The sequence below is a fragment of the Cygnus olor genome, chromosome Z (assembly GCF_009769625.2).
Source record: "Cygnus olor isolate bCygOlo1 chromosome Z, bCygOlo1.pri.v2, whole genome shotgun sequence".
NCBI classification, from domain to species: domain Eukaryota; kingdom Metazoa; phylum Chordata; class Aves; order Anseriformes; family Anatidae; genus Cygnus; species Cygnus olor.
Genome location: NC_049198.1, coordinates 41,817,973 through 41,843,195, shown reverse-complemented (window position 1 = coordinate 41,843,195; position 25,223 = coordinate 41,817,973). Strand labels below are relative to the sequence as shown.

At 37.6% G+C, this 25,223-nt stretch overlaps 1 protein-coding gene across 1 annotated transcript in view; it reads left to right on the top strand.

Moving 5' to 3' along the window:
- Window positions 1-340: 340 nt before the first annotated feature.
- The window catches only part of RASEF (RAS and EF-hand domain containing), a 39,122-nt gene continuing 14,239 nt past the window's right edge, over window positions 341-25,223 (top strand). Inside the window, exons 1-12 of the mRNA XM_040541649.1 lie at window positions 341-775; window positions 11,779-11,925; window positions 12,580-12,670; window positions 15,503-15,598; window positions 16,282-16,359; window positions 16,854-16,969; window positions 17,710-17,778; window positions 19,143-19,227; window positions 20,057-20,148; window positions 23,006-23,240; window positions 24,228-24,365; window positions 24,462-24,609. Coding sequence (XP_040397583.1) covers window positions 408-775; window positions 11,779-11,925; window positions 12,580-12,670; window positions 15,503-15,598; window positions 16,282-16,359; window positions 16,854-16,969; window positions 17,710-17,778; window positions 19,143-19,227; window positions 20,057-20,148; window positions 23,006-23,240; window positions 24,228-24,365; window positions 24,462-24,609 — 1,663 coding nt within the window. The 5' untranslated portion in view covers window positions 341-407. The remainder of the gene's footprint in view (window positions 776-11,778; window positions 11,926-12,579; window positions 12,671-15,502; window positions 15,599-16,281; window positions 16,360-16,853; window positions 16,970-17,709; window positions 17,779-19,142; window positions 19,228-20,056; window positions 20,149-23,005; window positions 23,241-24,227; window positions 24,366-24,461; window positions 24,610-25,223) is intronic.

The following is a 25,223-nucleotide window of genomic DNA, read 5'->3' as shown; positions in this document are numbered from 1 at the left end:
TTTAACCCGAAACTGCTCACGGGCAGCGGGAACCTACGTGGTGAAACCTCGGGTAGCCGCGGTTTCCTTGCCTGCCGCTAACACAAGGAGCAGTTTTGCGCTGCTGGCACCGGGCATCTTCATGGGGGCTCCGGGGTGAGCAGGTGCCGTGCCGTGCCGTGCCGTGCCGTGCCCTTCACCCTCCCTCTCCTCTCCGGCCACCTCGGCGCTTGTTGCCGGCCAGAGCCGCCCCCGTGCCCGCCTCCCTCCGGGGGCACCGGGGCGGAGCAGGGACCGTCCCGTCCCGTCCTGTCCCGCCCCGCCGAGCGCACGGCGCAGTGCTGCCGCCAGCCCGTGCCGTGCCGTGCCGTGCTGTGCCGGGCCGTGCCGTGCCGTGCCGTGCCGTGTCGCGGGCAGAGACGGGGGCGATGGACCCCGACGGGGAGGACCTGTCCCGGCTGCGCGCCCTCTTCCTGTCTTGCGACGCCAACGGCTCGGGCCGCATCGAGCGGGAGGACTTCGCGGCGCTCTGCGCTGAGCTGCGGGTGCGGCCGGAGGAGGCCGAGGCCATCTTCCAGCGCCTCGACAGCGACCGCGACGGGGCCATCACCTTCCCGGAGTTCGCCCGCGGCTTCCGCGGCGCCACCCGGCGGCGGCCTGGAGCCGGCCGCGGGGAGCCACGGGACGGGGGAGACGACGAGGGGGAGACGGCGGCGGCATGGGCCGCCGCGGGGCTGGAGCATCCCTGGAGGGACTTCGAGGTCCGGCTGGGGGACGAGGCAAGGTTCATTCCCAGGTAAGCCCCGTCCCGTCCCGTCCCGTCGGGCGCAGCGCTGCCCTGCGCCTCCCCTGACGCCACACAGCACCGGGACGGGCACTGCTTCGCCCCAGTGTCAACGGGAAAGAAGACCGGGGGGTAGATTTGGGGCATTAAAGCTGGGTATGGTGGGTCTGTCAGTACGAAGCTGGTTGCATTTCACTGATACATATTTTGGGGGTCAGCAGTAGCCTGCCTGAAACTTCAGGTGCTCTGTGTTCTTACAAAGATCTTGGCCATAGAAAGTACAGAGTAATTCTGCTTAATTCAAAAATTGCAACTTGAACTGGAAAACAAGCAATCTGAGTTTAAGGGCAGCTAGTTCAGGGGCAATTGAAACAGATACATGACCATATGCAAAGGGGCTTGTGTCAAACTCTAGCAGAGCTGTCTGTGAGATCCACAGGCTCTAATTAAAAGCATGTCAGAACCTGTGTAACTTTTCCACCAATCAAGTCGATTGTACAGTTTGTTGCTTTATAGGAACACAAATCATTGGCAAATTTATCATTCCAGACTTCATGTAACACACTTTAAATTACTCCTGAACCCAACAGTTTGGTTCTAGCTACTTTTAAAAATCCATTTGGCTCTTGCAATGACAAATGTCTTAAAAGAGATGTCCCGTAGGTTAAAGAACTTACTGTTCATGCCCACAACCAGAGTAGGTTGCTTTTTACTGAACTGAAAAATAAGCCTCTTGTTTGAAAGTCTGCAGAAGCAATTCAGAACTTAACCTAAAGCCAGAGAGAAAATCAATAGGAGATGGAAAAGTGTGACTCATGAACAGTGATGGCTTGTGAAAGCATCCATCGCCTTTTGGTAATATGCCTATCTCCGTCTCTTGGTTACTGTGTTTGCAACAGCAGGGTTTGAATATAGTCTGGTTGCTTGTCTAAGAGGACAGTAGGACGGGACAGAACTAACCCTCTTGGGTTTGAGTGTCCAGACATGTCATTTAATTATATTGTTTTGGGATTATTATGCATCAAGTTGCAAACAGAACTGAATGCTGATAATTAAATACATGTGTGCCAGGTGGGCAGTTATTTGTTGTAACATTTCCCATTCATGTTTAGCTTTATAAATACCTTTGAACGTCCTTCACAGCTGGCTGTATTTGTTAGGTGTGTGCCAACGTCAGCCGAAGAACAGTGTGCCCTTTGTTTTCCCTGTTTTTTGTCGTTCTTGTGCTGAAGCACTAGAAGCAGGTCTTTGTTACAGCTCAACTTTTGTTCTTTTCTTTCCATTTATGACCCATATCTTTTTGTGCTGAAATATATCTGATATACATATTTTTTTATGTCCCACTGAAAACATTTGGACCAATTATGTGAATGAGCAACGCATACATATAAAGTGTTAAAGTCTGGGCATGGGAGAGATTTTAAACAGCAGAATATAACAAAACCATGTAACATACAAGATGGTACTTCAAAAACATGTTTATCTTTTTATTTAAATTATTAAATTATTGTTTTATTTTTAGTTGTTTATTGGTTCTTTTTTTTTTTTTTTTTAACATTTTCTAAGAACAGGCCTAGGTTGGCACAGACCTGCCTCTTCAATACTTTAAAAGAGTCTGCGTTCTCACATTGTGGTTTATTACCCTTCATATGTTTGCTGTAACACTTGCGTTGAAAATCATGAGAAAAGTAATTACAAGAAAGAAACTCCTCAAATAGAGATGAGTGGAGTTAGTTGTCCATATTTTTGATCTCAGTCTTGGGGGAACTTGGAGGTTCAGTCCCTCAAGATACTGTGCATTCTGGTCCTGCTCTAGCAAAACACTGTCACATGCTTTGATGCTGTTGTGGTTTGTACAGCAAAAAGCAAGGTGCAGGAGATTAAACTGATGAGTTAAAAATATGACTGAATTGAGGAGAAAATTACCCAGCACTTGTGGTCTGTGTCGTTCTTGAGTTTGATCAAATACCCATGGGAATCAAAAGGAAATTTTTCACTGATATCAGCATATGTGGTTCAGCCTCTTCTTCTATAAATGAGCTTTTAAAAGCCATAAATAAGTCTCCGTAATAGCATGGAAAACCCGGTAACACTGATCAATATCCTAACTCAGCCCTTAATGGAGCAGCAGGCATTAGATGCAACATTGTTTACTGTTAGGTACTGCGTAGTACTGTACTAAAATGAGCATATTTTGAATGTAGTTAATTTTTGAAAATATATTTTTATTGTGGGATGGACCTTGTCTCTGTATTTTGGTGTCTGGGTTGCATAGTTCTGTTAGCTTATATTGTGAAACATTCAAGTCCGTTCTGGAGTTGTGTAGTTAACAGTGGTAACACCGAAAAGTTTCTTTTCAGCCCTGCTCCTTCTTTTCCCAATCTGAACAGATTTTCAGGGCTGAATTCAGTTAGGTTTCTTTGTAAGGTGGTCATTGTGAGTCAAATTATTGTTTGTCTTAGTCTTCACATGTACTCAGTGAGCAATTGTGCCTCTAGCACAAAAAAGTGGAGTCTTTCCAGGCTAGTGACCTAGTATAATGTGTGAAGTCAGATTTTAGTGGAATTGCGTAGAGGGTTGGGTATTTTTTTGGCATTCATTTAATTTAAAATGCAACTACTCCTTCTTTGTTGTTATATTCAATCTGCTATAATGAGTAATTAAACACAAAACGGTTGCTGTACTTTTGATTTACATGTAGAAAATTGCCAACGGGGGTATAGCTGTGTGAGCTATAGTAGATCTACTTTATTAGAACTTAGACACATCCATTGGTCTATTCCTCTAAGAAATATTTGCATTTATCTAGAAGTAGACAAAAAAAAAAAAAAAAAAAAAGAAGGAATTTAGCTATTTGGTGCTCCAGGCAGCGAGTACTCCAGTGTATTTCTTACGCTAGAAGGGTTTAGCTTGTGGTTGTGTTACTGGTGTTGCATTCTGGTTTAATACGTGGTCATCCTCAGGTCTGTTTGGATTTCAGTGGTAAGATGAGAAGTTTCCCTCCACTCCCTTAGCAGGCATGCGCTCCTTTAAGTATGCGAGGAGGTCTCGTGATAGCCACACTTCTGCTTTTCTAACTTGGAACAAAAAATGATCCAACATTCACTGGTGTGTTAGGACAAAACCTGTTCTTATGATCCCTATGGCAGTTATTTCTGTCTGTAAATCATGGGCAAAAACTTCCCAGAAAACGTATTCTGAAATTTAAATTTCAAAGATCTTAAATCAGAAGGAGCAAAGATTTGAACTGCGTGTATGGTGTGTCTTCTTGTTTATTGCTGGGATAAACTGTATCCCTTTCAACAATAGCAGGCAGTATTTCTGTGATATTTGGGATAATCTGTTTGGAAAATGAAATAAATTAATTTCAGCATGAATGTAGGTGAATCTAGAGAAGAAAGTTTGTATCCCTGTTTTGAGTTAAATTCTTCTGCTTCTGACAGAAGCCTCTCCACTGCCTTGGTTGTTCATCTGGGGGTCTGTTTCTTTTGCCTCTTTTCTGCGTTGCCATACTGTGAGATTTTATGCATTGTAAAATTACAAAGTTTCCTAATTTAATTGTGATAACAGTTCACTCCTAAATATGTAACCTGGACCTGTATAGAAAATGTTGGTCTGGTAGACATCATAAAATGAGAAAACAGTGTTGTTTTTAACAGTAGCAGCTTAACCTGTGAAGGTGGATGATGCTCATGGCATATGCTGCTGTGCAACATGAGAGGAGGTGGGCTCTTCTGCAGAATAAACAGTCCAGAACTCATTATGCACTTGCTGTCATGAGCCAGAATGGATTTTGTGCCAAAGTGAATAGAGAACTCAGCTTCAGCTCTTGTCAGGAGATTGTGTTTACTTCCAGGAGATGAAGAGCCATGATACTAGCAGTGGAATTTCCGTGGAAGTGGACGTGTGTTTCTCAGAGAGGCAGTGAATGCAAAGCCTGAGGAGAAGCAGCTGCTTGGGCAACCTTTATCACAGTGCTGGAGATGGCATCTGTGCTATAGGATTTTGTCTTGTCTTCTAATACATCTCACAATGAGGGGTTGGCAAATGGGTCTGCTGGAAGTGTGTGGAAGTGTGGAGGACTTTCTGTGAGCTAGAAGTCTTTCAGAGCTACCTTAGGTTTTCCTGCCAGTTATTTTTTTCCCTTTAATCAGAACAGCATCTGTACCAAATAACTTAGTCTCTTAGCATTTGTTTTCCTGAAATTTTCGTGTCTCATTTTCCACAGACCCATCCTTTCTGCCTCTCCACAGACTTTATCTTTCCCTCCTTTCCTACAGGCTTTTCCACACCTGCCCCACTACTTGCTCCAAGTTACACGTCTGTCCTCAGGCAGGGAACAGTATTTTTTCCTTGGAACAGTATTTATTCCTTGGAAACACTAGAAGTCCCTTCCCTGCAAATCCGCTGCCACTCCCTCGCCCAGACTCTCTCACCGGGGGGTTGAGGATTTGTTCTTCTTTTAATGCAGTTCAGTTAGTGAAAGGACTTATAAAGAAAAGCTGATACTAAAATAAATGCTGTGCTTCAGGTTGAGAAATACTTCAAAGTTTAATTTGTATGAACGTTTCATGTAATTGTGTCTTTCCTCAGGGCTCTTACTCTAGGAGAAAGCATTAGACACTCACCTGGGACACAAGGTTTTCTGAACAGGGTATTTCCCTATCCTTGGTAGTACACATAGGTTATTGATCTCCAGTGTAAGGACAGATGTCTAATGCCTGATCTTTCTCTTGCTTTGACCACCCAGCTCAGATCCTCCTGGCTCAGAAAACCTTGCATTTCATCCTTTCATACCCACACCAGAACAGAGGTGCTACAGGTGGTAGGAGTGATTTTTACAAGCTCATGTACACTGGGAGGAGACCATTCAAAGAGAGAACATTCTAAAGCCTAGAAACAGGGGCATATTATTATTATTATTATCAGTATGCAGACATGTTTAAGTGTAGTGGTGATTGTCTTTGCTTCTACCTGCACATACAAAATCAGAAGCTATATTTTACCTGTGCCTGAAGGATGTCTGGGTCAACAAATCAAAGAGAAAGTTTGAAAGTTGGGGACCTTAAGTCTGCAGGTAATAACACGGATAAGAAAGAGGACAGAAGTGAAGGCAGAGATCAGAAAAGCAGCAATGGATGTTGCTGAAAAAAACATATATATATATATGTAGACAGAAAGACCTCTTTTGAGTTAATGTAATTAATGCTCTTGCTGGAGAACAATTTGGTCTAGTTTTCTTACCTCTCACTGCAGTCCTAGCCCAGTGAGATTCTTTAGCCCACGGACACTTCTGGTCCAAGTGGGCTTCTATCTTGTCCTGCTGCATTGTGGTCTTCTGAGTGCTCTGCACAGGTGGGCCCTGAAATTCTGCTGGTACCCTTGTAAGTCTCTACCTTTCTAAATCAGACCCTGGTAAATATACACAAAATAGTGGTGGAAGAAGCACTGAATCATTACCATGCCAGGGGAAGTGGTATTATAACATCACTGTCAAATCTTTGATTTTTGTCTGTTTTCCGAAAGCTTATTGCACTTTGTGTTTTACTTGGTGGAGAACTGCACTGCATATACAGCCCATCCGGTCAGGCTAAGCAGAACATGTAACATAACAAACTTTCTCTGCTACTAGGTAGGGAATACATGTAAGAAACCCAGCAACCATAGAGTTACTCTTTCTTTGATACATTCCACCAACTTCCTTTAAGCTGCATTCAGAGGGTGGACTGGTAGGCAAACTGTCATTCAGCCATTCAAAACAATACTGTGAATTGATATGAATTGGTTTAAATAAAATTATGCCACGTAATATCTAAGTATCTGATATCTCTCTTTTTTTTTTTTTTTTTTCCTTTTTTTTTTTTTTCTTTTTCCCTCAGCTCTTTCTCCATTCTACTTTGGTATTTTAAATCTATCATATTACAGATGGCATTATCATCAAGGCAGATTTATTTTCTTTCTGTAATGCAGTAACTCTATGTAATACAGTATTATGTGAAGTTATTAAAATATTAGTTAGTTAATACAATTACAATTAATATAATTACAGTTAATAATTTTACAGAGAACCTAAACTAGTAAAACCTTTGAGATGAGGTAAGGTAAAGTCAGAGCAGTATCTGGTCAGGATACTGTACTTTTTTGAGCTATAAGTGCTTTGTGCTTATACTTCATGGTAGATGGTACAAGCGTAGAACCAGAGGGTCCAAAGTGACAGTTTCTTTCATGTTATATTTGAAAATGCGCTTGCTATGCAATTGTGAAGCTTTACAGCTGTGTTTGTGTGGAACTTAAAGGGGTACAGCTTTTAATCTATTTAAAAGGGGATTTCTGGATTTCAAGAAACACTAATTTTAAAGGACAAACCTGAGCATTTCGTATGAATTTTGTTGAGACTGAAGCAAAGGCATTTTAGTTTCCTTTTTTTTTTTTTTGTCCAGAGCAAAGACTATTCAGTATTCAGGAGTCAGCTCAGTGAAGTCTATTTGTGAAATCTCCCTCAATAAATAATTTTGAGTAACTAATACATTTGCAAAAAGAAATAGCATGTCCAGGAGAGAACTGGAGATAAACAAATAAATTTGGCAATATCTATTGCAACTAGTTTGTCCTGCTGTGGTGAAGTCACTAATGCTTAGCAAAGTGTGCAGAGGAGTGATTTAAAATATGGAAATAGATGATTAAGAACAATTCTTCTCTTAATCATCAAATACTTATTGCATGCTGATATACAGTGTATATAACTTCATCCTTCTAAAATCCTGTGAAAATATAAAATATCATCACAATATACTTTCTGCTAATGCATCATGGATGCTTGGAGTGATTAAGTCAGTAAGAGTCTTCCCAATTCATGAAAGTGTATTACTGCTTGCTGGAGGCGTAAGTAATCAAGTAGGGTCCCATCGATTTTGTTGCATTAATTCATTTCTCCTGCATTTTTCTGTTGCTACAGTAGTTGTTGATCCATGTTTTTAACTGAGATATCCTGTAAGGCTGCCATAGAAGCACTCAGGTGAGTGTCACTGAGAATTTTAGTGGCCAATTTCTATCTAAAAAAGTCTTGTGTGTCCTTTCCAGGATTCTGTGCAGTTGTGTTTGGATGGTTATTGTTTTGCTTCCTAAAACTAGGTCACAGATGTTTTGAGTCCGTTTGTATGGTAGCCAGTCACTGGGCTGAGGAGGAACAATAAATAAACGAGTTTTTGGTATCATAGGCAAAATTAACTCTTACAGTAACTACTTTGTGCTTCTAACTACTACATCTTAAAACAGAGCAGACAGCCATATGGCAGAAGCACAGCAGTGTGCAGAGATTGATTTCTGTCTTCAGTTCTGGCATCTGTATTTACATAAACTTTGCAAAGAAGCTGCGGGAGGGAGTGACTGGCACTCTTGTAAAGAGCACAAACTTGCAGAAATACATTATTCTCCTACAAATGTCTTCTGATCCTGGCACAAAGTACTGTAGTGAAGGGCCAGACTAATTGGTTGACTCTCCAGTCCAACAGCGTGAGACACCATACCTTCCATTTTGCTACAGCCGATAACAGTCCTTGTGGTAGGAGACTTCTGGTGTTATGCATGGGTTGTTTTCAGTCACAGGACTTTCAGGACAGATGGAGGTACAGTGTAGTTTTATGGATGTAGCTTCTTTGACCTGAAGTTAGCAAATGACTAACCCTGCACAAGATGGGGCAAGAAAGAGTACCAAGATAACCCTATATTCTTGTGAAAATAAGTGATGTAGGTCCTTAAATATCCTACCATAAATTGGTAGGCTGTGATTTGGAAGAATCCCAGGTAAACCTTTGCTCAAGTAATGAACGTTTTGTGTTAACATCGAGTAAAAAGTAATTTTGCCACTGTTTGGTTGCTTTCTAGGAAATAAGGTTATTAGTAGGCATCTCCTTGGCAACACTGAAATTTAAAGGAAAAAAAAGATAATTCCAGAATACAAATCTTATATCTGTATTTCTTATTCCTAAAAATTATATGCACTGACCTAGATTGTGTTGAATGTATCTGCATCAAAAGATTGATAACCTCTGTCCATCTTGCTGTGGCTAGTGCTATTTCTGTTTTACATGCGACACTTCTAAAGGGGTATGTGTACATTGACACTGTGTGAAGAAGTGACATTCTTCAGCAACTAATTTCAAATACACACAGTAGCTGCTTCTATCTAAAATTTGAGACTGTTCTGTAATGGTGTATTAGCTGTTTTGGTGAGGTGTTTACACCTCTGAAGGACGACTGCTGAAGTGCCAGGAATTTATGAGATGCAGCATATGTCACCGTATCCTGCTATCAGACTAAATGGAATTCCAAGTAAAGGGACTACAGAGAGACTGCATTTTGTAATTTTTGAAGTACAGTCATGCTCCAGCTTCAAGGCTAATCAGCAGTAATGGAAGTGTGGTAGGAAATATGTGAATGGTATTACCTCGGGACACTCAACTTACTGTTTGTCCAGTTGCTGATACTTGGAATTCAGTGTTTAAATACAACCAATCTATTGTACACTTGCAATTTAACTGAGACCTGGCGAACCTCAATCTCAAACTTATTTTGTGATATGTGCTGTTATCACAAGCATTCTAAATTTCTCTATTGTGCTGTAATCTTTCAGCACAGAAATTTCGCATACATCTGAATGATGTAATAGTACAGAGTGAAAGAAGGCAGATTTTAAATGATTTTTTTCTTGTTGTTATTTTCTCCTGATTTTAGTATTTTCGATGGTGTTATTTTAGCTGAGTGTGATTGCCAAGGAAAATGTCCCTTAACTGTTTTTTAAAGGTAGAATACTGAGTAAATATATGTTTGGGGAGTTCTTTAATGATATATTGCTTATACATATGTTGTAGCATCTGAAGATCAGATAAATCTGTATGTTATTGTAGCCATTTGTGAACCTTGATCTTACTCTGTTTAAATGTTATTTAAATGAAATTGTATGTGTACATAGAGTCAAGTTTACATTAAGTTTAACTTCTGTAGATACTGAATACACCTAAATCATAAGCCTTCGTAAAGGAGACCATTTGCAAGAGAGAAACATGTAGGTACACAAAAATGCCTCTGGCTTCAGTAAATCTGTATTTTCTGTGGTGGTGTTATGTTTCTGTATATTGAAATAAGTATCTGCATTTCATATGGAAACTTATTTTTTGGTTTCCTGAAATATTTAATTGTTTAAAATGGAAATCTGAGCTACAGGAGCAATTCTGGTAGAGTTGTAATAAAATAAATTATACTTTTAGTGGGAAAATCATACAGAAGAAGCAGAGTGCTGGAATGTCGATAATTTAAACTGTGGAAGTACCTCAGGCGGGAAAACCACATTGAATGTTGATATCATAGTTGTAGTGAATGTGTTCATTAGCACTGCCTTCATAGAAGATAAAAGAGTATCATGTTTCTAATAAGGAGGATCATTAAATCAGAGGTTAAGCTTTCCTGTAACAATAAAAGGAGGACAGGTATTTGTGATGTGTTAGATATGGTGTCGGACTAGAAATTTGCAGAACATTATTTCTCTTTACATTTCTGCCACTGGTATGATGTATTTCGTCATGACTGGTCTGCTTCCTGCACTTTTGTAGACCTGCTCTTCCGTTTTAACTTTTCTTTTCTTTTCTTTTTTTTTTTTAAATCTGTAAATTCTTGAACACCTGCCTATGTTCTGGTATATTGTGTACAGGGCAGTCAGCTTCAGTTGTCCTTGCGATTGCTAAATTCTGATGTTATAGAATTTTCTATGATAAATTGCCTTATGATAATCCAGTTATTGGAACCAAGCTGGCATGTAACACAAACTGTTACCTGAGATTACTAATGGTATGACCAGAAATAAGAGCTTTTTACAAACTAATCTATGTAATAACATTTTGGTGCTTATGCTATTGTTTGTTTTTGCATCTTGTTAAAATGGTTTGCTTTGACAATTAAAACTGTACACAATCTACAGGAATGAGTCCAGATTAAATGGGAATCAGAACATTGTACTCCTGCATTGGGGCAGCCATTAAGAAGCAGTATAAATTTCAGGAGGTCTTTTAATAACTTAAGGATCTACATAGACCTTTTTATTTTTTTCTTTATATATTTGTTGTCTTTCATATAAGAGTTATGTATAAAATTAGCTTCTTACATTTTTTTTCTTCTACTTTTATTTATTTATTTATTTATTTATTTATTTATTTATTTATTTTGTGTGTGGTATAAAACAGGGCTGTCATTATTAGGGGTGCAGACTTCAGCACCAAAATACTTTGTTTTAAATGAGAGACCTGTATTTTCTTTTCCCCTACAACTCTGCCCACTTTTACAAGAGATATGAAGACTAAAAGTCCAACAGATGGGGGAACATCAGACTTTGTACAGGTAGCTCTCTTTGCTTCTGTGCCTCTGTGGGTTGCTTTTTGCTTTTCTCAGAGTTTTGCGGGCCATGCATATTTCCATATTGCTACAAAGATATTGTTACCTGTATTCAGTTTTCAAGATAGCTTCAGCCTACCTAGCAAACCTCAGTCATTTTACCCCCTGTAGTGGTGTCATAGGACATATGACCAGCCCCTACTCTACCTTAAGCATCCATTTTTACTTAGGTGGTTGGTGTGCTTACCCACTTTCACATTTTTATGCAGCTTGCTATAGCATTATACCTCTCCACAGATTATAATTAACATTACAGCCACCAGAAATGTTGATTTGCATTGTGGATTACTCCAGTGGCATGCTCTTCAATACATCACGAATATAAGTACAAAAAATTGACTAAAATTAAAAAAAAGATTTTTCTACAGTAGCTATATTAAAGAAATGGAAAGGGTAAAAATATTTAGAAGAATTCAGACCTATCTTGCTGAATGTTCAATGTCTGTATCTAACTTGTTAAATTTTAAAAATAGGCAATAAAGGGAGCTACCTTCATTTGTAATACATTTTTCAAACCTCTTACAAAGCATTGTTCCAAGAAAGTCTATTAAAAAGGTATCTGTCTTTTTCAGACAAGAGCAAGTCAGTGTTCTGTATCAGAACATACACATAGTGGAACCAAGATTAATCCAGCCGTACGAACATGTCATTAAGAACTTCATCCGAGAGATCAAGCTTCAAAGCACAGAGATGGAAACCTTGGCCATCGCTGTCAAAAGGTATAGTGAGTTGTGCTTCCAGTTCAGTTATGCAGTTACATTTTTCTCTATCACACTTTCTTGGATTAAACTACTGGAAGTCAATGCCAAAATATGCCTGAGTGTTTTCATATATATGCACATGTGCATAAACATTCCCTGTTCATACTTTGGATAAGGTCTGTCTGTGTTATGTTTAATGCCTTAATGCATTTTGACTCCTCTTCCTTGGCTGTACCTTTGAGGTTTAGCATACTCTCCCATTACAATTTAATTTGAAAAAATGTATTTTTGCTTCTCCTGAGTTCAGGACAGAGATTTTCTATGTGTCGGTGCTGCAAGTTGCTGCAAGTAGTTATCCTTTTAAAGTCTCTTTACAGAATAACTAGAGGGGGCTTTTATCTTTGTAACTTCATTTTCAAAATATGATGTGATGTCTTTCATATTAATCATCTGCTGTCAGTTATTATTTAAAATCTAATTAGCCTGTATTTTCAAATTAATTTGTGATTTGGGTTCCCAACCACACCAGTTTCAAGGTCTGGGCAGTGCTCAACTGTTTCCATGTCTGTCTGTCCAATTTGTTTCAGTGGAGGCCAGCAAATGTGTTTCACGTAAGTTTTTTTGTCAAGACACAGGGCAAGTCTTAAGAGAGTATTTACTTTTAAATTTTAGAGCTCAGGATAAAGCGGCAGTTCAGCTGAGTGAGCTGGAGGAAGAGATGGAACAACGGATACAGGCTGCGGAGCATAAAGTTAAAAAGGAAGTGAGTATTTTGTATTTACACAATTTCATAATGACCAAACTCTCAGTGGATTTATGCAGGATTGATGGCCAGGTGTGTCTTTGATGCTGATCGACTGGCTCAAAGCCAATGAAAGCAGGGCCTGGATGAAAAGAAAATATCCAGGAGATGGGAAATGTATTCTCTTAATGCTTCTCAAAGGGGAATGGCTGCTCAGATGTAATAAACCAAGAAAAAAAAAATCTCTTTTTCTTTGGTAAGAAAATAGTGATGTAAAGCAGTTTATTTCTGAGTCCAATATCGGAAACAGGTTAGAAAAAATGACCTTTCTCCAGAAAAGAATGGAATTTAGTTCTAGTAACTAATAGATGAATTTATGTCGAAATTAATGCTTAAATCATTTGTTCCTAATTTGTACATCTGACTGGAGCAGTGACCTTTCTTTCCCCTGTTGTTACGTTCTGGTCCTGCAATCTTATTTTAAAGACTTCTAGAGGAGAGAGGTGTTTGTGATGATAGGGTGTGACAGTCATGACCTCTTGAAGTTGATAGGATATTCTCTGTTTCAGTGTACTCAGGTTTTAGCCTTTGTTTCAGCCCACTTGCAGTCTTGATGGCAAAGTACAAGAACCCTCTTCCCCTTTCTTATTGAAAGATATAATAAAACTGCACGTGCCTGTGTAATCCTAAGCAGAAAGCAATACAGGAAATCCACCCTACCTGTCTTGTCTGCTTCATGTTGAACTGTTACTAAATTCATGTATGATATACCAAACTTTGTAGTATATGTAATATGAGCTGTTGTTCATGCAAAGTATTCTTATGTGTGCATAAGAAATTCACTGATTAAAACATAAACTCTGGTTATTGTCATTACTTTGGTAGGATAAACCATATACTGAACCTCTGTATATTTGGTATATATTCTTTCATCAAAGTGTTTGCAGGATAAGAAGCAAGAAAGTGCAGTCAGCCAACTTGCTGATTTTAAATATCTCTTAGTAAATGAGCTGTGAAAGTAAAAGGTGTTCTGACAGATTTGCTTCAAACATTGTTTTTTCTATACAAGAGGAAGAATTCCTACTGTGGCATCAAAATCTGTTTCCCTAGTAACGAAATACAATGACATAAAAACGTTATAGTCCCAATAAAATAGCATATCATAATATATTTAACAAATTATAATACAGGTCTCAGTACAGAAAAACTTGCCATTTCCAAGGAGAGTATGCATTTATATTTAGAAAACAAATAAGTTTGCTTTGGAAAATTTCTGTTCTGCAAAAAGTAGTAAATCACTGGAAAAAGTCCTGAAAAACTTGTTCCCTACTGTAAAAATATGACCAGGGTGTGCGCATTTGTTCAATCGGAGGACATCCTCAATCACATACTATCTTTATGTAAAAGTCTGCTACCTATTATCTGAATGTAGTTTATGTTTCAGGTTCTAAAAAGGACCCTTTGTAGTTTGCAGTGTTTATGCTAGATCTGTTCTTTGGATTGAAGTGCCAAAGAAATGGCCAGGCAACAGCCCGAAGAAGTCATCGTGTTAGTTCTCAGATTGTTGCTGAGTTTCATGGACTGAGGTTTCACCTTTCACACCCAGATATTGAAGATGGGCTGTAACTTGTTTCCCACAACGTTCTTCTCAGTATACTCCTGAATGTTCACTGTAGCTCATAGCTCTGCATACTCCACCTACTAAAACACCCGAGAGTAAATGTAAGGTATTTACTTTGTGGGATTGTGCTAAACCATTAATCTTAGAGCCTGTACTCAGGGCTATTGTTTGCCAGAGTGATCTCACTCATACCACCGTGACACCTGCCTTTGCATGTTAGTATCTGCAGTGCGAGCCTATCCTCTATTTTGTTTCTTCAGGGGAAGCAAATAGTTACCAAGTAATACTTAGGAGTCCAGTATAGGTGCCAGAAGGAAGAGAATCCAGCCTAAGCTGATTACTATGACAGATTATCATTTTAACACATGGATGTCGGCATCTCAGGGAGGGAAGTACTGCATTCTGAGCAAAGTCCATGCATGCTTTTTCTGTGTGGAAGCACAGCCTGTCTTGCAAAAAAAAATGCATGCACCTTGGTACCTGGGAGTACTTGGGGGGGGGAGCTGAATGCATGCACATCTGCATTATTGGGCACATACCATTCTTTTCTCTGTCAATCCCAGACCCTTCTTGGTGAAACTTCCTTTCACAATTTCTTGGAATTAAAATAAGATCCCCAATACTGCACTTGGTTTAAGACCAAGTACTGTGTGAAACTCTAATGACTAAAGATGCTGTCATCAGCATACCTTTTACTGAATGCGGGCCTGTCATATTTAAACGCTTGCAAGCAACAAAATTCAAAGAAAGTATGTAAGTAACTGATGGTGGCACGGTAGTGCTATTACCAGCATGTTGTGTGCAAAACCCTGGAAGGCTAGTTTGAAAAGGGTTCAGTGCCTTGACTTGCATGTCTGTGTGTGTGTACATACATCTGTATAGGTAATACACACCTACATATATGTAAAAGTAAAATTTGAACACTCCTCTTTTGGCTTTACTTAAGAGATTGAAAATGCTAAGCATAGGAGACTGTGAGAAGAAAGCAAGCATGGAATTGACCCATGTCTTCACTTCCAACTCAGTGTTTCATTTCTGTGAATATTTCATAAGTGGACTGCAATAATAGAATCAGTATCAGTGGATTTTAAGAAAGGGGTGGTAGACAATGGAAAGACAAAATTACACACATTAATCTAATGGGAAAATGTTTGGCTTTCCAAATTGATGGATACATTTTTTAAAAAACATTTGAAACCTATGTCAGCTTTTAATAAAATAACGTATTACAGGAGAAACGAAAAGCTGAAGAAGCACTAAATGAGTTGAAGCGCCAATATGATACTGAAGTTGGGGATCTCCAGGTGACAATAAAAAAACTTAGAAAGGTAGGTAACTTGAACTCCCGGCTAGAATTTTTAAAGTGTTGGAAGAGATGCTGACTTTATGAAGTGCTTTCCCCAATATGGTTAATCACGATGTAGTTTTTTAATTTAATGTGTATAGGTAAATCACAACTTCAAATTATTTTTTGGGTTGTGTTGTGGTTCTGTGCTGTTGTATACATTTTGTGTAATTTAGTGAAATACTTAGGAAAGAGACCAAATTGCCAAATTCTATTGCTGAATAATTTTCTAGGTCCATGAAGATATCAACACTGCAGTTACCTGTCTTGTTTTTGATACATTAGAAACAGTCTAATATATTACTACTCAGTATTTCTAATTAATACTTAGATGAAATTGTCAATCCAAATGTACTAATTCACTATGTTACTACACTGCTATTCACTAGTGGTTTTGTCATCTATTGCATTTCTTTCAAATGTTAAAAATCTTAAAAATCTTAAAACATCTTATAGAAGACCAGAAAATTTTGGAATAATTTTTGGAATAATGCTCCCTACTCATGCAGCTGGGAATACTGTGGGTTTTAAAAACTTCAATAGCTGTAACACACTCTAGGGGTTATTTAATATCATTTCCATTAAGTTTTACATATTTTGAATGAGAATAATGAGGAATGTACGTTAATTGAGTGTTTTTTTTTTTTTTTTTTTTTACCATCCTAGCTGGAGGAGCAATCCAGAAACATAAATCACAGGGAAGATGTGGTTGAACTGAAAAAAAGAATACATGATATGTTGCTGGTAAGAAGCGATTATCATTAGGATATTAATTTAGCCTCAATTTTGTGCTTTTTGCAATAGATTGCTTTCCCCCCCACATTTAATGCTATTAAATAAAATAAATTAAATGAATAATTTAATGATTAAGCTAAGAGAAACTTTTACGGTTGTTGATATGTGTATAGAGATCTTTAACTTAGAAAAAAAATTAACAGTTCTATATAAATGCATGCACATTCTAGGTATTACATTTAGAAATGGCTTGAAATGACATAGCCCCATTTATGTACGACTATGAAATCCAAAAATCAAAATTCATTGTGGCTCTTGCTTGTAACTTTACAGATTTCTCTGATGTTTTAGAGTGCTCCTCTTCTCTTTCTTCCTCTCTGCTGAGATTTCCTAGTGTTTCATTTTTATTTTATTTTGATGGCTTTTATTTAAGTATTACAATATGTCAGCATTTTATGGAGATGATTATGACAGCTTTTATCTCACATCTTCCTTTTTTACAGGAAAATCAGAAACTTAAGAAAGATCTCCTAGAAGCACAGACAAATATTGCTTTTCTACAGAGCGAATTAGATAGCTTGAAAAGCGAGTATGCAGATCAGACTTTAAACACGGAGAGGTAAGATCTTTCTACTTCATTATTTTCACCAGGAAAAAAAATCTTTTGTCTGATACAGTTACTATGTAAAGTTGGTAGCTTATTTTCTAAATTTGCCATAGGCAGGTACATATTTGACACCATGACTGTTACTCACTTTGCTTATCAGGTCTCTGAGAGAGCAAGTTCTGAACATGATGCAAACTTTGATAATTGTTCAAGGAAGCCTATTGATTTTACTGGGGCTTCAGTTAGGAGTAAATGTTTTTTCCTCCATGACTTGCACTCTGATGTGTATCTCTGTGAATATTAGGGAAAATAGTCTTGGGAGCCTCCCACATTCATCTCAACCATTTTTTCTGAGAGCAAAGGAGAGCTGCTTCTAGATTTTCAGGGTAATTTAAGAGTCTTTGTAACAGTGTCAATACACTGTTACCTTCATAAAACACAAAAGGTATTTCAGTGAGTCAGCTCATATGGTTTGGTTGATTTTTTTTTTTTTTTACTTTTCATTCACAGTCTTTGTTGAGATTTACTTGCATAGATCAATTAAGTTACCAAGTTACTTGTTTTGTGTAAGAATTCAGCAAGGATGTAAACATAGCAAAACTGAATTCAGAATTATCTTGAAAAATTATCTTCCTTTCACCCCCTCATCACCTTTATAAATGTTAGCTGTTGAGTGTAGCCCTCTGCCAAGAGCAGTATAAAAATAAAAGAAGGTATTCTGTAAAATATAACTTTTTTTTTTTTTTTTTCAGAGACCTAGAAATGATCCGTGAGTATACTGAAGACAGGGATAATCTGGAAAGACAAATCGAGATGCTTCAGTAAGTCCTCAGTAATTCAGATTTTATTAACAAGCTTTGTCTCAACATAGTCATAGATAAATATTTTTGTAGTTCTGAAAAAGGCTACTATGAGATTTGGCAAAAATAGCAAGTAAAAGTACTAAAATGGCCTCAGTGCTCATTGAAGGTAGTCTGCTGATCTTTATTATTTCATCTTAAGTTTGTGTTCCTCTGTACTCAAGTCAGATAATAATGACAAGATACTGCTATGGCATCTAAGTTTTGTGTTTCTCCTTGATGTTTTTGTTTGAGCTCCTCTTTTCCTCAAAAAAAAAAAAAGGCCTATCAGATCCCACTTCTTCGGATACTCACTTTGAGAAGGCTGAATCCATTTGGAATGGCATTAGTTGCATTCCTGATTCTTATTTTTAGCTTAAAGTAATTGTGCACCAGACAACTTCAATACAATCAAGTTTTTGGTAGCCTACCCATGTTCTGTTTATGCATTCTAAAACTTCTGTTTTTTTTTTTTTTTTGTTTGTTTTCATGCTACTTGTTATGTGGAGACTTGGAGAGTCATCCTGTGCCATTTGCTTTTAGACTGAGCTCTCCACTGACTCAGGCAGCCAGGAGGTATTGAATACTTATCCGGCGCAGGTGGCAACTTCTTGAATTTAGTATTTGGTAGTGTGTTACAGTGGAACCACCAACATTTTTTTTTCCTTTTCCTATTTTTTTTTCTTAGCCTCACTGACTTTTATGTCTTTCTGATAAACTGAATGAGATTTGAGTCTATCCATACTATTCTAAATATCATTACTTTGGCCCCTTTTTTATTGACTTTTCTTCTCCAGTAACTCCCAGTCTTACTATTATCTGGAAAGCAGTAAGTGTATGCAGTACTATACAAGGCACACAGAGAGTTTTGCTTTCAAGGAGGATCACAATGAATAGTTTGTTATATCTTTAGTTCATTCTTAATCACATTCTTTCTTTCAAGCAGCTGAATCACATCTGTGTTTAAAGTAGTCTCAGCAACACTTAAAGGATAGTTATGTTTTATTTCAGGAATGTCTGTAACAGTTTACTCCCCCATAGGTGTTTTTTTGTTTGTGTCTTTCAACCTCTCAGATGACCACAGATCGTAACACGGAAGTGAAACAGGGTTTCCCAGACTGCCACTGGAGGCTGAACTTTACAGTGCTTTATTTTATCAACAATCATTTGTTTATCTGACATCACAATTCTGGTCCCACATTACTCCTTGCTGTTTACCTAAAGAAGAAGAAAGCTTTTTTTAAAAAAAACTATGTGTTTTTTCAAATTTTTCTTTGCTATAAGTTATATATATATTTATTGTTCTTTGCTGTACTCCTGCAAGTTAAACTATATTTCCTTGTTAGATCAGCTAACAGAAAACTACATGACAGCAATGACGGTTTAAGAAGTGCACTTGAAAACAGTTTCAGCAAGTTCAACAGGTCATTGGTATGTGATTATAAGTTTGTAATGTTATACTTTTAGCTGTAAGAAATAGCACACCAAATGCAATCTAAAAGACTAACAGGGACTGCTGGTAGTAGGCCCTCACTCAGGGCTATCGCAGTTGTACAGGCATCTGTTGTAACAGATGTAACACAGCATCCTTCAAATCAGAGAATGGAAGGACTGAAAGTCACAAAAAATCTACTCTATATTGCTATTTTGTGGTATTACTTATTATTATTATTATATCTGTGGAAACCTGCTAATCTCCAAAACTAGTAATCGGGCAAGCTCTTGCATCACCAAGAAAGCAAGTAACTGTTTTAGAAGAATGAAGCCAGAATAATGGGCCCACAGAGAGAATACTGGCCAGGAAAGGGGGAAAATTGAATGGGGATTCAATTTGCTGCCATGCCCTGAAACGCATGCAAGGGAGGGAAACTACATCTCAGCTGGTGACATTTTCCTTCTTAAGGTAGTAGTCAACGTGATATGTTCAATACTGAGATCTCAAACGTGATATTTTCAAAATATTGAGATCTCAAAATCTCATAGGTATAGTTAATGAAATAATCCTCTTGGAAATTCCATCGTCTTGTGATTGAGTGTGGCTAGCAGGTTTTATGGCAACAGTGGAGCCTAAAATAGTAGATGTAGTGGACCTTTTGGCATCCAGTCATATTTAAAGGATGATGTTTAATTAAAAAAAAGTGGTTGGATATACATGAAAATATACAGTACTAATTTTGATGATTGATGCTTTTATCATGATGAATATAGATGCTTACTGTATGTTAATCAAATTTATGCATTTGTTATGTATCTGTCTCAGCGGTTAGCAAACACCTCACCAGGAAGTACCATTTGTAGAAGCAGTCCCAAATGCAGTGGCGGACAGTCTCCTCTAAACCCACAATATGACAGGTAAGCCAGGTTTGCTTTTACTAAGTTTAAAAAGACTAGGCATCACAAATGTCTTAGAAAATCAAATATTGTCAAATAAGAGAGAAAACAATTCTTCTTGATTCAAAATAAATGTGGCCATAGCATAAGATCCAAAGTACAGTGAAGTCAAGAGGAATCTTTTCAGTGATTTCAGCTCAGGAAAACTCTGTTCAGTGGTAATGGTAAATTGCAGAAAGGTCAGACAGCCTTTTGTTTACTCTTAGACTATTTTGTTGCTAGTTTTATTTTTAATCTCCCATCATTGTCTGCAAAAAAACAAAAATCTACTGAGGACCTCTATTACCTGGCCTCCTCAGTACTTAGGAAATACGACAGTTTTGTTCATATCTTTACCCTATGTGTCTGTTTTTTTCCTGTAATAATTACAAAAGTATATAGGCCTAATTCTTCAGGAGAATAAATGTCCTCATCTCCCACTGACAATGCAAGAATAGTGAATGCACTTGGATATTAACAGGATAAAAGCCACAGAGAACAGGAAGTTATCTAAACACAAGTATCATATTTGGTCAGAGCTTTATTGGTTTTTTACCTAATGAATGGAAGTCATTGATCAGAACTTCCTCTGATCATTGCAGAGACTCTCATTGACATCACTGAGCACTGGGTACAACTTTGAGTGCTCTAGGTCATGCTATTTTGTGAAACTTTTGGTTTTGTTCTGTTTTGAAATAGCTGGAATTGCCATTAAAAATGTGTGTTCTTACTCAAATGATAGATTATTTTGTCGTACTGTTCTTTTGGTATTACTTCAAACACTACAGAGATCTCTGTTTAGAGTTCTTAGTAGCCTGTGTTTTATATTTTGCCAGTGGGATTAAAGTCTTTGGTAGTGATTGAGTTGTCTTCTGCTTCACACCAATAATATCCACATTCATTCAGTACTGTTGCTCTGCTGTTTCCATGTGTTTGCAGGCTACAAAATTTTGTTTGTCACAGAATGATTCCTTCTGCTGAATGCAGATAATACCAATTTCCCTCTGCTGGGGAATTTTGTGAGAGCCAGCCATTACTAAGTTGCATATTAGATTGAGTAATCTTCTGAGGATAGGGAAGGAATTACTAAAATATCTTTGGATGTTAGTGTTGTCCTTCTCTGAGAATATTTATTAATAACTGCTGCTTGGTGCAATCCTTCCATTTTCATAAAGGTGAGAAATGCAAGCTACTTTAGAAGAGAGTTTATGTGGCAGGAATAAAACTTACTCCTATTAGGTATGATTTGATAGTATGAAGGGAGATATAAATGTCCCCAAACCTGTTCATATTAAGTACTTTGTCTCCTGACATCAGGTCAGCATTAAGAGATACTGATTTGCATTCTAACATGTTCTAAGCAATTTATGTTAGTAAGTACACTTTTTCTTTTTTTAGCTGCATAATACATCTTGGTCTAACTCACTTGAAGCACATATGAAATACCCAGCATTGAATCCATGCTTCAGTGAGGCTGAAAATTGAATAATAAAGACCTTTATTTCAGTGGATGTCTGACAAGCTTAACTTTGTTACTGCATGCACCATTTTTTGTATGTCAGTAATTTGCTGTAGGCTAGCAGGTATGTGAATACAAATTGCAAGGATGCTGTGATATTCCACAGTAAGGATAATGCTTGTTCATGTGGTTATTCAATAGTCTGCAAAGATGGAAATTAAACAGTTCTGCATGTTGTTGTGTGTGACAGTGATGACTCTATCACCCCTGTATTTGGGTACTTGCATTTGATTCAGTAACAGCTTCATAATTCCATGATTCTCCCCATTGTGCTCCTCTGTGGTGTGCCGTTGTATTGGGAGGTCCCAGCCTCTCTGGCAGAAAACCAACTTTACAAGGATTGATGCTGACACTGTCTGTTGTTGACATTGTCTGTTGTAGCAGTTTAGTGCTTCACATCCATTCCCATAGCACAGAACCAAACTGTTTCTGTCTTCTTCACTGTGACTTGGAGATCTTTTCTACCTCACTTTAATTTGTGCCTGTCCCTGTCTTGGTGCAGAGCAGGATAATGATTGTAGCCCTAATACACTTTTTTAAAAGATTGATTCTTTTAAGATTTGTTCTATTCATCTTTCTTTTCTGTAGCTTCTTTTGCACAATTAAAAAGTAAATTGTTTTGTTCTGTAAGCCATATAATCATTACTGCATCCATTTAAGTGTTTTTCTATGCTATAGCATCCAGGATGAAAATAAAAAAGATGGCCTTTGAAGGAAGGGAGAGAGGAAAGAAAGGGCTTTCATGTAAAGAAAGTTTTGAATGGTCTACCAAACTGTAACAAAACAGTGGCTTCTTCTTCTGCCATCTCTGAGCTTTTGAACTCAGTTGTCCTCTTTTCTGTATTTTTAGTTAGTAATTATTGGCCCATGTGCCTCTGTGAGCAAAAGCCTGGATGTATTAGAATAAATAAGATACAGTATACCATGACTATTTTTTTGTGTTTTGCTATTATTTGCTCATATCAAGGCCAAAGTTAGCTAAACCATCAGCAATGTACAGTCATTTTCTGTCTTTGATGTCTTCATAGTATGTCAATTTTCAGATTTTTTTAAGCAATTATTTTTTCTGCATATAAATAAACTGGGGTTCTTACTGAGACTTGGGCAGTAAGTATATAATCTGAGATTCCTAAGAAATATGATTTTAGAAAAAAATATTTAGAAAGCCAAAGTAGGGCAGTGACATATGTCTTAAACTTTATAGTTAGCATTTCTAAGAACTGAACATTCTGAAATGGTTCAGATTTTGCTGGAAAAAAACAATTGTGAAATAAAATTCGTTTGTTTTGTTGTCTTTCTTTTTCAATACTTGTGTTTTAGATCATCTCATTCTTCATGTGTGGATGAAGATTATGATTCTTTAGCCCTCTGTGACCCCATGCAAAGGATAAACTGTGAAGTTGACAGCTTACCTGAGAGCTGTTTTGACAGTGGTTTGTCTACTCTGAGAGATTCAAATGAATATGATTCAGAAGTGGAATACAGGCAACAAAGACTTTTTCAAAGGTCGCAGTGTATGCAAGAAGGCTTTGGTGGTGATGCTTCTGATACAGATGTAAGTGCCAGACTTACTGCCTCTCTAAGAAAGACCTTTGGTTGGAGACAAAATCCACTTCCTATTTTTAAAATGAAATGGAAATTTGCCCATAGATAAAACCTAAGTATGTGGGTTACGTGTATTTAGGTAATATTAGTGACAGTTTTTTATAGCGTTCTTAAACAGTTACTCCTCTTTAAGAGAAAATGTATGTTTTGACTTTTTCTAGTAGGCTTTTGAAGCAATAAATCATTTTTGAATTACATTTAATATTTTTGAAGGTTGTTGAACAACCAGGAGACGGGAGATCTTTTTGTAATGATTTAAAAGCAGATACTGTAGAAGGTTTCAGCTCACTTTCTCTTGCTGTGCTATAGCAATGAATGAAAAAATCACATATACGAGAGCTTGAGTATTAATAGCATACAGTAATGTCATGTAGGGAAACTTATTTTTTGTAAAATAAGCTTTGAAATAAAGTATTTGCTAATTGCAATTATTTTTGAAGTTGAAGTTTTCCATAGGGACATTAATTTGCTTTACCTGGATCCTGTCCTGAAAGCTTGTGTCCCAAGTAGCCAACATTCAAGGACAGAATGTCGGCTCTAGTAAACAGCAAATGCAGTTCCGCTAGTGTATGGAACTGCTACAGAAAGTTCTTACAAGATTTCTTCAGAATTTGCTAGTGTTCTCAAGATGGAAAAATGAACACATCAGAGAATACTGAAATATACTCTAATAGAGTTTTCTATTGAACCTGCTGTAGAAGTGGCTGTGAGTGTTGTTTATCCTCCTAGGAGAGTATATAACTTAAGACAGCTGCTTAAACTCTCAGATATAGGATCAGAATAAGAACAGAATTTCAACTAGAATTACATAGTTTTGTTTGATCCTTTATTTAAAACAAACAAACAAACAAAAAGATTTCAATCAGTCTTAGCAGTGTCATTCCAAAAAAGAGCATACTTTCTGCACTGAAAGTGACACATTGGCTTATACTTTCAGGTTCCAGAGATCAGGGATGAAGAAGCATACAGTCCTGATAATGGCAGTACAATATTAGATTGGAAACCCTCAAGACCAGTAAGTCGAAGCAGCTCAGTTGCTTCAACAAGGAAATACATATCCGCTCTGATTCCTCAGGTAACCAGTTCTTTACGGGGAAAAAAGTGATTGATATAGAGAACTGTATTTTAAATATTTGTATATGTGAATCAAGTGGATTCTTTGTATTTTCAGTCAGGTGCAACAGAATGTACTCCAAAATACCCAAGTTCAGAGAAGGCTTACAAGATTGTTCTTGCTGGAGATGCAGCAGTGGGAAAATCCAGTTTCCTTATGAGACTTTGCAAGAATGAATTTAGAGGCAATACCAGTGCAACCCTAGGTACAGTTGTTCACTTAAAATTCTAACGTGAATATCACTGCTGTTATGCAAAGGTAGTGGGTGAAAAGATTGCTAGGGTTTCCTCAATACCCACTTGCACTTTCTTAGGCTGTAAGATCTAATTAAGCACTAAAGTTTAGAAGTGTATAACTGTTATTTTGAGTGGATAATAGGGCAGTGCTCTGATCTACTTCCTCTTTGTAAAGCACAAAGCCTGTTCCTGAACAACAGAAAGTACCAAAAAATGCAGTTTCAGAGTAATGAACTTAGAATGCATTTACAGTCTTTTTCACATTTTTCATGGCTGTCTGGTTTCCTCAGCTCTTTTGTCTTTCCTTAGTCTTTCATACTCACCTTTTATTTCTTTAGTACTATTCTTTATCTCCATTTCTCAAAGAGTCATTGAAGCTGGAGAGATTTCTGACTGTCTTGTTGTGTGTATTAATATAGATGTCAGCTAAGAAACGTGTCTTACTGTTTCCAAAGACTGAATGTTTGCCTTCCAATCAAACCATAGTTATCTATTTGTTTCATTGGCTTTGTCTTAGAATTTTTGTCTAATTTATTTATTTTTTCTTTTTTGGAGGATTTGAAATAAAGTCTGTATTATAAAA